At 31.7% G+C, this 17779-nt stretch overlaps 1 protein-coding gene across 1 annotated transcript in view; it reads right to left on the reverse strand.

The window, feature by feature from the left end:
- Positions 1-3263: 3263 nt before the first annotated feature.
- The window catches only part of LOC149799160 (A disintegrin and metalloproteinase with thrombospondin motifs 4-like), a 126948-nt gene continuing 112432 nt past the window's right edge, over positions 3264-17779 (reverse strand). Inside the window, exons 26-27 of the mRNA XM_089958320.1 lie at positions 13172-13286; positions 3264-7403 (exon numbers count right to left, since the gene is read on the reverse strand). Coding sequence (XP_089814446.1) covers positions 7321-7403; positions 13172-13286 — 198 coding nt within the window. The 3' untranslated portion in view covers positions 3264-7320. The remainder of the gene's footprint in view (positions 7404-13171; positions 13287-17779) is intronic.

Below are 17779 nucleotides of genomic sequence, written 5' to 3' on the forward strand. Positions count from 1 at the left end.
CTGGGTTCCATGTTATAGGTCCCTCCCCCGCCCTTTTTCCATTGACTGACACCCTTAATTTTATTTGCAACGTGGCCCTGTGCAGTAAATTGGTCACATTCCAAGAGACATGACCATTTTACCAGTGCTCTTTGGCAAAAGGGGTTATCCATATATAAGCAGTGTTCAAAAGGAATTTCTTATTAGATTTATCAGAACATTATACATCAAATATGATAGATAATATTGCATGTATAAAATAAGGAAATCGAGATGAGATGAAAATAACATTGAATTTAATAATAAAACAGTAATAATAATTAAAAACGAATTAATTAAATCATGTAGTTTGATGTAATTTTAAGTAGCATTCATCTTATTATTACGGTCAATTAGTGCTCTTTAAATATTTCGTACATCAATAGATTTCGCGAATTTGGTAATTTAATAAGTTTCAGCATACATGGTGTTTTCCAAAGATGTTACATTCTTGTTTCTTGGCTGCGAATACTACTAGCACTCTATAATACAATGTTGTACTCATTTTCTAGCACGTTGCAAAACATAAAGGTTCTTTGATATATTGGAGCATGTTATTGTCTCTTCGATCTCCCTGACTGAATGTATATACATATGTTACATTTATAAATGAAACTCCAGTGGATCTGTATTGCCAAGCGAGTGAATTCTGGTGAACCTCGAGTCTTTGCCTTCAGCTTTGTTCCATCATTTGTTTGGGGATGAGCACAGGGTCGAATGGGTATGGATATTATGAGCTTGTGGGACAATATGGGAACCAATGTAAAATCAATGCTAAAGAGGTTCTATGTACTAAGGGAACCAATGGGAATTGAACATGGATAGGCCACTATGTGGTCCTGTGGGAATTTAACATAGATTAGCTTATCTATGTCCCATAGAGAAATTTTAATGGATAAGGCGGTGTGGGATCCAATCGGAATTTGACATGGATGGAAAGTATGGAACTATATGAAACATCCATGTAAAATAGGGGCTGAAGTTAATTTGGGGGTCATATGGGAATTTTACATGGATCAGTTACTCTAACGTTTTCTGGAAATTTGCCATCATATTTTGTTACTTTCTTTTTTTTTTTGGTGGGGTTGGGGTTGAAGGGACTTTACAGTGTCCTGTGAGAATTTAGGGAATAAGTATTACTGGTTTCAACGCTGGCTCCTACGAAAATTTAACGTGTTGGGAAGGTTTGGAAGCTATGAAAAATGTAACTGTGCACTTGGGAGAGTATGGAGATACGGGAATTCGACGCTATGATGTCACTATGGCCGCCTATGGATATTTAACATGGGATACGGGATGATACAGAGATTAAAGGAATTTAATATTAGGGGTTGGTACAGTATGGGCACTCTGGGAAATGATAATGGAACGTAATGAAGAGGCAGACAAATATACATTCATAAGGAGACAATGCATTTGCATACAAATCAATGTATATTGTTTTAACGTACTCAGTGACAATTTGTGATAAACCTGAAATACTTGTGTGTACATTCAGATGCATATGTCATATGCGACACGGATTATTTCACAACAATTTATCTATAATGCTCTGAAATTCTTGAGTTTCTTTTCTATTCTTATTTGCTGGGCTATAATTTTGTCAACTTGAAGTTTTATATTCAAGAAACGATATATTACGTAAATAGTTTCTTTAAATGATTGTCTTACTTCTAGAGAACGATATATCGTGAAAGAAAACATTTCTTGCCTTTTGTTCTCTTTCTATCTTTCTTTTTCTTAGATAGATTTTAGTACATTCAGTGATGAAAGGTCATTTTCAAACAACAACTCAAATACTGGTGTGTAATAAAAAAATTCCAAATTGACACATACAATAGATCAGGACACATTTACAGTCGTTTTTTTATATTTTTGGAGGGGGTCTTTCTTTTTTCTGCTTGCTTATCTTCCACGTCTGGTTCTTTGCGTATATCTCCAAATGTTCTTTATGTCTGCGCTGCATGTTTTCTTTTCTGTGATTCTCAATTTCATTGTGTATACCTTCTAAATTTCTTCCACATAACTTTGGTATACTTTTGTTTTCAAAAGTCTTTTGTGTACGCTTGTTTTCAAATGATTGATATATTATAGAACTTTTAGCTTCCTACCAAACTTACACTTACTTTAATCAATAATTTCCTATATATATGGTAATAAGCCATCATCTTTGCATGATCGCTTTTAGAATAGTACGTGCTTTACTAACGTCTACTATACGTTGTTCCACGTTTTTCCATCTCTAAAATGTTCTTGTCTCTTTTAAGGCTGTCACATGTTACATGTTCTGCTTCATTGCCAAACTAACTTTTCAACGGCAACGATAGCAGAAATATATCAAAGTTGTAATAGATGAAATACTTTTAAGCTGTAATAGATTATATAGCTTAAAGTTGTAATATATGAAATAGGTCGAAGTTGTAAAAGAAAGATGAAATAGGTCGTAGTTGTAGTAAATGAAACAGATTGAAGTTGTAATAGATGAAATAGGTTGAAGTGGTAATAGTTGAAACAGGTCCAAACTGTAATATATGAAATCGGTCGAAGTCGTATTGGATGAAATTGGTCGAAGTCGTATTGGATCAAATCGGTCCAAGTCGTATTGGATGAAATAGTAGTAAGATGGCTGATCTACACAGGCCATAACCACATTACTGCTCGACTGCATTTTTCGAATTAATATACACTATTCTGTGGTTTCATCACACACAATCTGGAATTTGTTTCATTTGACAAAAAGAATGGTATGTTTCTGTTCATATTCAATGAAATTTATGAAACCAGTCGAACACTTTAAGCTTATGTGTTAGACAATGATCGCAACATATGAAAATTATTCGACTCGTTTCATACATTTTATTTGAGATCAAGACTAATGTAAGCAAAGATTTGGTTCTGATGATATGTAACTGTAATAATAATAATTTCATGCATGCATTCCAGTTCCTATAAGTCTTCCTGCCTTGGCACACAGCAGGTTGTTGCTTTCCAACCTATTATTTTATTTGCCTTCTACAGTATCATTCCACAGCCACCTCCATTAATTACTTCAATTTGTCCCTCCCAGAACATAATTGCTTTAGAGATTTTGCAGTGTAGAACTGTGCATACATGAGCGAAAATTAAACACCATTCTGAAAGATATTACAGAAGGTGGGCGTTCTGTTAAGATCATGTCAACAAACAAATGAAATGTCAAGAAATGTGGGTCAGTATTTAATACAAAAACAAACTCTGTTTGCAGAAATTATTTGATTAACTTTCCCAAGGACGGTATGGAAGAAACAAAAACATACTAGGCAAATAACCAAGCACACTCACTTTATAATCACAGACTACATTAGCTTTATAAAAATACGTTTTGGTGCAGAAAATAAATTCAGGCGTCAGTGGTCTTTGTACGATAGTTGCTTCAACTTAACAATGGTTAATCTCCCTCAAATTGTTTTTTATGACCATTCTTCATCGAAATCCTGAGGTACAGGGCAAACATGGTGGTGAACAATATTTCTACAGCTGTATAAAATACACATTTTACACTGCTTGTGCACGTTCAGACACATTCTTCAGTTATCATTCAAATATGCATTCATTATGATTATGTAGTGTTTGCGTCTATCAAAATAAATTGCTGTTGTTACAACTGTGAATTCTCGTCTGCATAATGTTTTCAGACAAAGACTTCTGTTTAGAAAACACTCAGACTCGTCCGTGTTTCAGATCAATAACGCCTCATATCTGCGCAGACCAGCATCCTCGGCGACGAGAGAATACACTTACTGGACGAGATCTATTAATTGCATTTGAAATGGGCACGCATTAAATATTATTTTTATCACACGAGAAAAAGCCCACTGATATTATTCATTTAAGCTTCCAAAATTAGCCGAAGGAAAATGACTGAGATATTAAAATATGTTCCACATTACGCCTTTGTCCTGTATGACTTAATGGTGTTGTGACATGTTAAGTTACGAAACGTTGGGGATTGAAAAATTGAGACGTACAGAGGATCTCAAATGGGTAATTATTTAATATTGAATTTTTTAAACGAATTGAATGCGAGCATTGGCGAATAAAAGCTGGACATTTTGCAACTAGTTTCATAAATGTAATATTAAATCATTACCCACTTGAGATTATGTTTGTCACATAACTTTTATTGTAATGGAAGTAGATGGAAAGAAAAAATAATTTCGTTTATTCTGACTCAGATGTTGTACCTTTCATTTATTACGCGTAAAAAATAGTCCCAGACTATTGTCGGGGGGGGGGGGCAGTGTTATAACCAACAATATTTAAAAACATATTTTTGTTTACAAATTAGAATTAAAAGAATAATTGTCCTTCCGAATGAATGGAACTCAGAGAACATATTTTCTCAACTCAGAATGTGTTTGGAATTTCGGTGTGATGTCACATAGTTTGCTTCATTGAGGTTGGACGATCAACGTAACAATATTGATACCTAAGGTATGTCATTTTCAGAACTGGAAGTTGTTGGATATTCATCTGAAAGGAGTATTACTGGTTGAAGAAATTCAATATTTACTGTAATCAGGGCCGACATATGGGTAGGGGCAACCGGGGACATATCCCCAGGGCCCCGTCCTGTAAGGGGGCCCAGAGCCGGGCTTGTAAGTGAGCCCTGGCCGAACAACACTTTTTAATTTTAAAAAAGAAAAATTTCGTTTCAGCAATCGCTCTCTACTACGGTGACTGTAATGTATTTGTGACCGCATTTTGCATTAGTTGAATTTAGAACAGGAGAAAGTGGGAATTGCATCACATAAGAGACATTCATTTGTTTGAGTTATTTCACCAAATAAAAATACTGTGGTTAGATAGGCCTAGCGTTCGGTCAGTTGAGAGACCTGTTGATGTGTATTTTCTTCTATGAACAGAGTTTATTTGCTTCTAGAAGTTAACATTTAAACCACTCTTTTATATAGGGCGAATTCCTTGTTACCGGATTACCGCCCACCCCTCCCGTCATGCACACTATCAATGGACAATACTCTTAATGTTATTTGTTGTTGTTGTTGTTCTTTGGCGTTTAACGCCATTTACATGGAATAACAAGCCCCAGTTGGGTAAAATCGCCATATTCATAAAGATGGGACCGTTTTTCTCAATTTCCTTTGGTAATCCGATTCGAAAAATAGCCGCCAAAGTATTCATAGTACTATTAAAAAGAAAACAAATTCCGTAAGGCGGGGTAAAGAAAATTTTTCTACGATCGCAGACAATCAGTAAAGAGAATACTGCGCAACGATTTCATGGGGTTATCGGGATAATAATTATTAAAATGCAGGATGTTAATTTCTTGCACATATTAAAACATTCCATGGAAACAAATAACAAAATATTACATCATCATCACAGTTCAATTATCACAGTTTACCTGTAGAGAAGAAAACAGTTTGTAAAAAGTCAACATAATAAATGTTGGAATGACTTGAGCAGAAAAATATTGAAAGTAAATTAGGACCATACAAATTCCGTAAGGCGGGGTAAAGAAAATTTTACTACGATCGCAGACAATCAGTAAAGAGAATACTGCGCAACGATTTCATGGGGTTATCGGGATAATAATTATTAAAATGCAGGATGTTAATTTCTTGCACATATTAAAACATTCCATGGAAACAAATAACAAAATATTACATCATCATCACAGTTCAATTATCACAGTTTACCTGTAGAGAAGAAAACAGTTTGTAAAAAGTCAACATAATAAATGTTGGAATGACTTGAGCAGAAAAATATTGAAAGTAAATTAGGACCATACAAATTCCGTAAGGCGGGGTAAAGAAAATTTTACTACGATCGCAGACAATCAGTAAAGAGAATACTGCGCAACGATTTCATGGGGTTATCGGGATAATAATTATTAAAATGCAGGATGTTAATTTCTTGCACATATTAAAACATTCCATGGAAACAAATAACAAAATATTACATCATCATCACAGTTCAATTATCACAGTTTACCTGTAGAGAAGAAAACAGTTTGTAAAAAGTCAACATAATAAATGTTGGAATGACTTGAGCAGAAAAATATTGAAAGTAAATTAGGACCATACAAAAATTGAGCAGCAATATATATATATATATATATATATATATATATATATATATATATATATATATATATATATATAAGTGCAACTTATATCCCGGATATTTAATTGTAGTCATTATAGACTATTAAGCAAATTAGGAGCATTCTCTCAATTTGCTTAATAGCCTATAATGACTACAATTAAATATCCATGATATAATTTGCGCTCACATAAATGTACATAAAAATAACAGATGTCGTTATGGCTCATTGATTTCTTAGTCAATAATAATATTTTCCGGTATCAGCAACAAGTTGAAATATACTAGTTGGAACATAATAAATTTAAAGGTTTAATTCCTGTGGAAACAGCCATGTAAAGTTTTGCAAACATAACCGTTTTTAAGCTTATTTGTTTGTCTTGTCTATGTTTTGTATTTGACTTTGAAAATTACTCATTAAAGAGTCGAAAGCGCCCAGGCTAATTAGATATTAGTTTCGCACTGTTTGTTGTCAGTTTATATATATATATATATATATATATATATATATATATATATATATATATATATATATATATATATATATATATATATATATATATATATATATACACGGAGAGCTCGTATTTGACTTTGATTCGAAACAAATTATCTCGTATTCATCAGGAACTTTACCCAGGAAAGAATAAATATAGCAGAGGTGGAGGTGGAATAATTTAGTTTTTTACATTTAGGTGAATCATTCGTGGAAAGGAACGGAGTTTGTGAAGTGAGCAGTCATATATATATATATATATATATATATATATATATATATATATATATATATATATATATATATATATATATATATATATATATATATATATATATAAAACAAATGACGAGGGGCAAACATAAGGAGGTGTCTCAGATGCATAATTCTGAATTTCTTGCTAAATTTGTGATTCATGTGTAAAACATATAAAAATTTGAATGCCATATATTTCTTCAGGACAATATCTGATACAATGTAGTAGTATTCATTTTCTTCTTTAAATACTGTACGAAGATTTATATAAGTCAAAATTATTGCGTAATTTAAGGAAAAAAATTTCTTGAATGGGATCATTTTTGAAACACACTATTCCAGAATTTGTACAATCAAGTAGTCCTTACTAAGCTAACACTTGTCACCGGGCTATCAATAAATTGGTCCATACAACTGGCTGTACATGTATATCGCCGTAGCTCCCGTCAATAAAAATTCTTCATCAGAATAACTGCCATTGATAGCATGAACATGAAGGACATTCTAAATTCAGCCTCTCTCGATGAACCTGTTCGAAAAGTACAAAAATGCATCATATTATTAAATATGCCCACTAAATATGGGTTAATTTTTAAGTTTTAGGTGAGTAATTCTGCAAATGAAATTTATATCAGAGGAACGTAGCTGAGTTTCGAAAAAGTGAGTATTGTTTTAAATTACTGTATAACGTTTATACTGGGAAGTAGTTTACAATATGTTTTGTTCTCGCCTGGAAACAAAAAAAACCCCACCACTTACCAACAAACATGAAGACCGGCAGAAATTTAAAATAATTTAGTAAGAACAGTGAATTATGTACGAATATATATGTAGCATATATTAGAAGTACAAACACTAGTAGGCAAAAGACCAATAAAACGATTTTTTTTACGTGAAAAATTCTATTTCTTCAAGTACTAGGTAGACTTTACGTTTTGATTCACTGCAGCAGAAATTCCAACTATTTCTGTTCCTGATTTGCATCATTTTCGACATACATACCATATACTGGCCATGGAGAATATCTTACTTCATATAATGAAATATAAACAATTTTGCAATAATAAAAAAAAACGTCCAAAAAGTTTCCCTACACATTTTGACTTCAACAAAGAAAACGTTGTGTAGCCAGACAAATTCTTCAAGTGTTAAATTTCAACTGATAAGTAAAATTTATGGAATAACCAAAACGTTTAAAACGAAAAAGCTTTGACGGCAACAAGTTTAGAAAAGAAAACACCAATTATTCAATTAGTAGAAATTGCAAACAATGCATTCTGTACCCACTTACCAACAAATTTGCAACAAATTTGCAAGAAACATTAATCAAAATATTTAAAACTCTGGTACTGGACACAACGGTAATAATATTAGAAAACAATAACAGCACGGTACCTTTCCCTGCTCTTCCTATTTATGCCATGTTGCTTTCAATCAGGTTAACTAATCGATGAATCGCCTTTAACAAAACCGTTGCCCTAAGATCAAGATGTCAACTTATCAACTAAGCTGTAATCGTTTTGCATCCTGACAGATATCAAGTTACCAAATGAGTAGTAATTGTTACATCCTGAAAGATATCAAGTCACTATGTGAACGGTAATCTTGTTACATCCTGACAAATATCAATTCACCAAGTGAGCGGTAATCTTGTTACATTCTGACAAATATCGTTTCACCAAGTGAGCGGTAATCTTGTTACATCATGACCAATATGAATTCACCAAGTGAGCGGTAATCTTGTTACATCATGACCAATATCAAGTCACTATGTGAACGGTAATGTTGTTACATCCTGACAAATATCAATTTACCAAGTGAGCGGTAATCTTGTTACATTCTGACAAATATCAATTTACCAAGTGAGCGGTAATCTTGTTACATTCTGACAAATATCATTTCACCAAGTGAGCGGTAATCTTGTTACATCATGACCAATATGAATTCACCAAGTGAGCGGTAATCTTGTTACATCATGACCAATATCAAGTCACTATGTGAACGGTAATGTTGTTACATCCTGACAAATATCAATTTACCAAGTGAGCGGTAATCTTGTTACATTCTGACAAATATCAATTTACCAAGTGAGCGGTAATCTTGTTACATTCTGACAAATATCATTTCACCAAGTGAGCGGTAATCTTGTTACATCATGACCAATATGAATTCACCAAGTGAGCGGTAATCTTGTTACATCATGACCAATATCAAGTCACTATGTAAACGGTAATCTTGTTACATCCTGACAAATATCATTTCACCAAGTGAGCGGTAATCTTGTTAATCATGACCATTATCAAGTCACCTAGTGAGCAGTAATCTAGTTACATCCTGATAAATATTAAGTCACCAAATGAGTGGTAATTGTATTTTATCTTAACAACACGAACTAAAATGTAATATTGTTACTTCTCTAATACCTTATCGCGCAACCAGCTAACAGATAGTGACCACATGAACTTTACGAAAAATACTATAACTTCCACAAAACAATTCGCGAATACCCGGATACTAACAGTCTTTAAAATCACATACCAGCACTTTTACGAACATTAGCGTATGGCGATTTAGATATGTTCATATACATATAACCTTACCTGAAATCTTGTATTATGTACTAGTAACGTCAATAATATTACAATCTACTAGTGATGTCAGTAATATTACTATATACTAGTAGTGTCAATATTGCTATATTCTACTAGTAATGTCAGTAATATTACAATCTACTAATAATGTCAGTATTATTACAACCTATTAGTAATGTCAGTAATATTACTATCTCCTAGTAGTGTCAATATTACTACAACCTACTAGCAATGTCAGTAATATTACAGTCTACCAATAATGTCAGTATTATTACAACCTACTAGTAACGTCAGTAATATTACAATTTCCTAGTAACGTCGATAATATTACAATCTTCTAGTAATGTCAGTAATATTACAATTTACTAGTAATGTCAGCAATAGTAGAATCTACTAGTGATGTCAATAATTTTACTATATACTAGTAGTGTCAATATTACTACATTCTACTAGTAGTGTCAGTAATATTACAATCTACTAGTAATGTCAGTAATATTACAATTTACTAGTAGTGTCAATAATATTACAATATACTATTAATGTCAGCAATATTACAATGTACTAGTAAAGTCAGTAATATTACAATCTACAAGTAATGCCAGTAATATTACAATCTACTAGTAAAGTCAGTAATATTACAATCTACTAGTGATGTCAGTAATATTACTATATACTAGTAGTGTCAAAATTACTACATTCTACTAGTAGTGTCAGTAATATTACAATCTACTAGTAATGTCAGTAATATTACAATCTACTAGTGATGTCAGTAATATTACAATCTACTAGTAATTTCAGTAATATTACAATTTACTAGTAATGTCAATAATATTACATTGTACTAGTAAGGTCAGTAATATTACAATTTACTAGTAAGGTCAGTAATATTACAATCTACTAGTAAAATCAATAATATTACATTGTACTAGTAATGTCAGTAATATTACAATCTACTAGTAAAGTCAGTAATATTACAATCTACTAGTAAAGTCAATAATATTACGTTGTACTAGTAATGTCAGTAATAATACAATCTACTAGTAAAGTCAATAATATTACATTGTACTAGTAATGTCAGTAATATTACAATCTACTAGTAAAGTCAGTAATATTACAATCTACTAGTAAAGTCAATAATATTACGTTGTACTAGTAATGTCAGTAATAATACAATCTACTAGTAAAGTCAATAATATTACAATCTACTAGTAATGTCAGTAATATTACAATCTACTAGTAAAGTCAGTAATATAACAATCTACTACTGATGTCAGTAATATTACAATCTACTAGTGATGTCAGTAATATTACTATATACTAGTAGTGTCAATATTACTACATTCTACTAGTAGTGTCAGCAATATTACAATGTACTAGTAATGTCAGTAATATTACAATGTACTAGTAATGTCAGTAATATTACAATTTACTAGTAATGTCAATAATATTGCAATCTACTACTGATGTCAGTAATATTACAATCTACTAGTGATGTCAGTAATATTACAATCTACTAGTGATGTCAGTAATATTACTATATACTAGTAGTGTCAATATTACTACATTCTACTAGTAGTGTCAGCAATATTACAATGTACTAGTAATGTCAGTAATATTACAATGTACTAGTAATGTCAGTAATATTACAATTTACTAGTAATGTCAGTAATTTTACAATGTACTAGTAATGTCAGTAATATTACAATCTACTAGTAATGTCAGTAATATTACAATCTACTAGTAATGTCAGTAATATTACAATTTACTAGTAATGTCAGTAATATTACAATCTACTAGTAATGTCAGTAATATTACAATTTACTAGTAATGTCAGTAATATTACAATCTACTAGTAATGTCAGTAATTTTACAATGTACTAGTAATGTCAGTAATATTACAATTTACTAGTAATGTCAGTAATATTGCAATCTACTAGTAATGTCAGTAATATTACAATCTACTAGTAATGTCAGTAATATTACAATTTACTAGTAATGTCAGTAATATTACAATCTACTAGTAATGTCAGTAATTTTACAATGTACTAGTAATGTCAGTAATATTACAATTTACTAGTAATGTCAGTAATATTACAATTTACTAGTAATGTCAGTAATATTACAATCTACTAGTAATGTCAGTAATTTTACAATGTACTAGTAATGTCAGTAATATTACAATTTACTAGTAATGTCGGTAATATTACAATTTACTAGTAATGTCAATAATATTGCAATCTACTACTGATGTCAGTAATATTACAATCTACTAGTGATGTCAGTAATATTACAATCTACTAGTGATGTCAGTAATATTACTATATACTAGTAGTGTCAATATTACTACATTCTACTAGTAGTGTCAGCAATATTACAATGTACTAGTAATGTCAGTAATATTACAATGTACTAGTAATGTCAGTAATATTACAATTTACTAGTAATGTCAGTAATTTTACAATGTACTAGTAATGTCAGTAATATTACAATCTACTAGTAATGTCAGTAATATTACAATGTACTAGTAATGTCAGTAATATTACAATCTACTAGTAATGTCAGTAATATTACAATTTACTAGTAATGTCAGTAATATTACAATCTACTAGTAATGTCAGTAATTTTACAATGTACTAGTAATGTCAGTAATATTACAATTTACTAGTAATGTCAGTAATATTACAATTTACTAGTAATGTCAGTAATATTACAATCTACTAGTAATGTCAGTAATTTTACAATGTACTAGTAATGTCAGTAATATTACAATTTACTAGTAATGTCAGTAATATTACAATCTACTAGTAATGTCAGTAATATTACAATCTACTAGTAATGTCAGTAATATTACAATTTACTAGCAATGTCAGTAATATTACAATCTACTAGTAATGTCAGTAATTTTACAATGTACTAGTAATGTCAGTAATATTACAATTTACTAGTAATGTCAGTAATATTGCAATTTACTAGTAATGTCAGTAATTTTACAATGTACTAGTAATGTCAGTAATATTACAATTTACTAGTAATGTCAGTAATATTACAATTTACTAGTAATGTCGGTAATATTACAATCTACTAGTAATGTCAATAATATTGCAATCTACTACTGATGTCAGTAATATTACAATCTACTAGTGATGTCAGTAATATTACTATATACTAGTAGTGTCAATATTACTACATTCTACTAGTAGTGTCAGTAATATTACAATTTACTAGTAATGTCAATAATATTACAATCTACTAGTATAATCAGTAATATTACAATCTACTAGTATAATCAGTAATATTACAATCTACTAGTAATGTCAGTAATATTACAATCTGCTAGTAAAATCAGTAATAATACAATCTACTTTTAATTCATATCTAACAAAAAGATCTGAAAATGTTGTATTTAATGTCAATAAGCTTTTTCAAACTCCAAAAGTTACTAATTTAAAAAATTTCGAAAGGAAAAGAAATCCACTCAAATTGACGAAGCCGCTACTAATCAGTACAACTGTCGAGAAGTGTGCAATTTCCTGAAAAATCCTTACGTGTGACACCCAATAACTCCTGGTATTATATACAGACCAATCGTCTTATCCTATACAATATTAAATAATCTGATTCGTCACAAGGTTAATAAAACATCACGTTGTAGTCTGTGTGTACTTTCGTGTTGCATGCATTCTGTGCAAAGTTATTGTGTTACAACCTGAGCACTTTTTTGTCGACTCGTCCGATCCATCTTTGCAATCTTTCTTTCCATCGCACACAACATCCAGGTCCTTGCATTCGCAATTGTCACAGGAAAATGATGCCCAAGGGCACTAAAGATAAATAAACGTTTCATTTACATTAATATGAAAATAGACAGACAGATTCAATCAGCAGTACATGAAGGCCTCTAATAAATATGCCTCAGTGTTTTCGGATAATGATTCAATTGACGACCAACTTTTGCTGCCAAATAAAGAGTCGGATACGATCCAGCCTTTGTCAACTTATCTAGTACAAAGAATATTATGACAACTAGGTGCTTTTTAGTTTTGGTGTTTTAATAACACGCGGTATATAAATATAACAACACTGGAAATCAAACTAAAATTTTAGTAGATCAGATAAAATTGGGGTATTTCATAATCATGAATATTTATGAGACAACTCACATTTATGAATATTACCATATCATGGCTGAGAAGGGCGAAAACGGTATACATCACAATTTTCAACAGTGAAACAAATGCCACACCAGCAAGTCTCTGTGATATTAGTTCGCACAGAAATCACCACCCTCTCATATAGAAATATGTGAAATATACATATAATGTTTAACATGTTACCAGACCAGCATGTCTCGAGGATATTACTTCACACAGAAATAAATAGATAAATAAATAAATAAATAAATAAATAAATAAATAAATAAATAAATCAAAGTACATAAATCAAAATACATACATACATACATACATACATACACACCCACACAAATACATACATACATGCATACATGCATACATACATACATACATACATACATACAATAAAATAAAATAAATACCAGACCAGTAAGACTATGAAGACGATTAACAAATTTGACTTTTGTTATTAAAATGTCACTAAATCATAAGGCTTCTTTATATTGAATTTAGCTGTGTATAGATTGATAACAGAACTATTTCTCGAGTTTAACATGAGAGGAACAATGTCGGTATCAGGAGATAATATGTATTGTGTCTACAAGTATGGACAGGATAAAATGTAATCAAAAGGCTTGTAGCGTTAACATATTGCATTGTTGAGCATACAAGTGTGAATTCGGTTATTTCAAAACATAAAATGACATGCCCTAATACTAGTGATTGAAGATTTACAGATTATATTTAACGATGATAACAGTAAAAACTTAGTATTAACAGTAAGATCAAAAAGGCTAAAACATGGCTGTATGCAGAAGTAATAATTGTATTTAAAAAGGGTAAGTACACTTATTTGTACTTTACAATAGTTACAATAAAATCACGAAATAGAGCATATTTTAAAACGTCAACGATTCGAGAGAGAAAAAAAACAGAATTTATAGAAGATTTTGGATGAAAGTAGTGCTTTATGACACAGGATGTGACATGCTGTATAACAACGGTAGAATCAACAGATTTTGAAGACACTGTTTTTAAACATCCTTTATTTGACGTCTAGGTTCAACTGAATAAAACTGTACAAAGATAGTGTCCAATGAACGTTTGATGTTTGTAAATGATACCAACTTCAACAGAAAACTGAAAAAGAAAAAGGAAAAAGGAAATACAAAATCATTGATAAGTATATAGAGAGTAAAATTACTCAAATTAACATGGTATTGCTGTGTAGGTAAGAACAAGATTTGAGAGGGGAATCTTAAATGAATGGAAAACGAATATGAAGAAACAAACAACAGCAAACAGAAGTTGAATGTGTTTGTACAAGAAAAGCAGATCCACACCAATTTCTTGAATTTAAAAAAGGGATATCAGAGCAAAAAAATAGTGAAGCACTTTATTTATTGTTTTGTCCCACAATTTACTTTAGTTACAAAAGATTGGACAACTCGCCTTCAGCACGCTGACATTTGAAAGATATTTAATGTGATTCACTTGTTTCTCGATGGAACTAAACTTTTCACATACTCATTTCACCTAATTATATTTTCTCTCTTCAATTGTACCCTTTCCCTACTTTTTCTGACATTAGTATGTTTCCCACTCAGTTCGTTTACTTTTAGCATTTCCAACCGTTCTTAGGACTGAACCGTAATAGTTGCATGTTTAATTTGTTGATGTCTTTTCAGTCCTTGTACTTTTGTTAGCATCAGAATTTCACATATTCTTTTTCTCGTATTTACGTCTACAGGATTTTCATAACTCCTTAATTCACTTTTGTCTTGCGTACGAAACAATATTTGTATTGCATGAGCAAGCCTACAACTTTGAATTCATTCGTGACATGCATCAAGTACAGTCTTACTCTCTCTTACCTGTCAATCATTCGACTCGTTTTTGTTTATGTTTCATATAGATTTTCACAGGTACTTTTACAAATTCTCTTTGTACAACAATATTTTCAAGAGGGCATGATGGTCGTTTATCACGTTTTGTAATGTTCGAAAGCACGCATTTCCGCCCTTCAACATGATATGACCAACAACACCTTCCAATATGACCTGATTTAAAGTTAGGTGATAATATTTCATATTGACGTGAAGACACTGTAATCATTACCAAGATCTAGTATCACGGATGGAATATTTATTATCCACAAAAGCTTGTCACTATCATGCAACAGATTTTCATATGAATAACCATCACTAATTTGATTCATTTTTCGATTATTTAAATAGTGAGATCTCCTAGCTGAGTAATGGAGCAGAGTCAGTCTCAAAACAAACTGGACTATCTGTTAGGTTTCAAAGAAACGTGGAAAAAGTACAGTCTAAAAAAATCGGTAAACATCTAGAGAAATTGTACATAGCTATTTCAAATAAAACATATGAAATTGGACTGCAAAACCTTCTGGAACACATGAACGAGAAATAAAGTCACATTAAATCTGTGTTAGTGCCAGATCTGCCAAATGTAGCAAACTATTGTTAGAAGATGTAATTCTATGATATAGTTCGTCAGCAAATTTCTTCCAATCATTTATTTATAAAGATGGCAAAAGTAAATGAGAGATAATTATATGACATCAAATGGTATCTAATACGTCACTGCATCTTTTTCCATAAGCTAGATAGTTCAATGAAATCAAATAGTTTCTGATACGTCACTGCATATTTTTTCATAAGCTAGGTTTGTTTGGCCTGCATTACGAACTAGTTTCACAACCTTCATATATACCGGCATCAATCTGAATGGAAGAGCAGAGCCTAGTTCCACAATCAGACATGGGCATTGGAGGGATATTCAATTTTTGTTTTGTCCATTCACAACTGACCAGCTAATATCAAGTGGATTTTAACAGTGCAAACAATTAACAGTGTAACCACAAGCGTGACTTGAAATGCACATTACTTAAATTCTTCAATATGTTGATTCATAAGTAGCTCATTAATATCATTGTTTTTATTGTTAGATAGATTGCATGATTTTTGCCATCAAATATCGACCGAAACAATAAAAGACTAACACCATCATTTATCAGACAACATCAAACCCTGATCTTATTAATGCATATATGATACTTTAGATACAAGGCTTTATGTAGATTCAAACCAAGATGTAAGTACTGCGGAGGTCCACACAAAAGAGAATGCCACACAACTAAACAAAAATGCGCTAACTGTAAAGAAAACCATTATCCTAGATCGGCAGAATGCAGATTTACAATAAAAGAAAAACAAATAGTGGACTCAATAAACGAAAAACACCTCACCTTCCATTCTGCCAAAAACATTATCTGTAAAAACAACCCCAACACATCAAAATCTACCTCTGAAACAATCAATGAGCACCAAAACTCTCCACACAGAATCAGAAGGGAAAACATTGCACCACAAAACATACCCTCGAATCAGGAAACAAAAGAACCAAAAACTACAACCCACATTGTAACAAACCATGACCACCCTGATAACACTCCAGATACAAACAAAACTGTCACCCTAAACAACCCCAAACCTAACTCACACCCCAACACAGAATTAATACAGGAAGTAATGAACCTAACAACAGGAACCCTAATACAAGATCTCAATAGCATAATGAGAACCCTCAAAACCATTTTCACCATACTAGCTGATTGGACCACAAGACTAACAGATAAAGTCAACGTCACAAATGGATAGTACAAAAAATAACAAAATCACCATCTGGCAATGGAACTGCAGAGGAATCTTTAAAAACCTCAGAACTGCAGAACGAACTGAATAATACAGCCGTAAAATCAGACGTAATCTGCCTACAGGAAACCCTCATAACACAAGAACACAAACGCCTGCCCAAACTACAAGGCTATACCCAAGGAATCTTTTAAAAACAGACCCAAGGGACAGAAACTGGATGGACTAGCAATTTGTTTGATAGATACACTAATCTACTATGAAATAACAGAAGTACCCCCTAACTTAAACATCAATAATAGCATCGAAATAATGTCAGCAATGATATATATAGGAACCACAAACATTCAAATATTAAATGCAAACGACCCAGGGGGTACTTTCTGCCCTAACAACTTAATCTCACTAAGGGCATTCACTATTAACAACAACAACAATCTAATTATCTGTGGCGACTTTAACGCACACAGTGAATTATGGGGAGGTAAAAAGAAAAATCAAAGA

Source organism: Sinohyriopsis cumingii, chromosome 5, assembly GCF_028554795.1.
Source record: "Sinohyriopsis cumingii isolate HCF-2022 chromosome 5, ASM2855479v2, whole genome shotgun sequence".
Lineage (NCBI taxonomy): Eukaryota > Metazoa > Mollusca > Bivalvia > Unionida > Unionidae > Sinohyriopsis > Sinohyriopsis cumingii.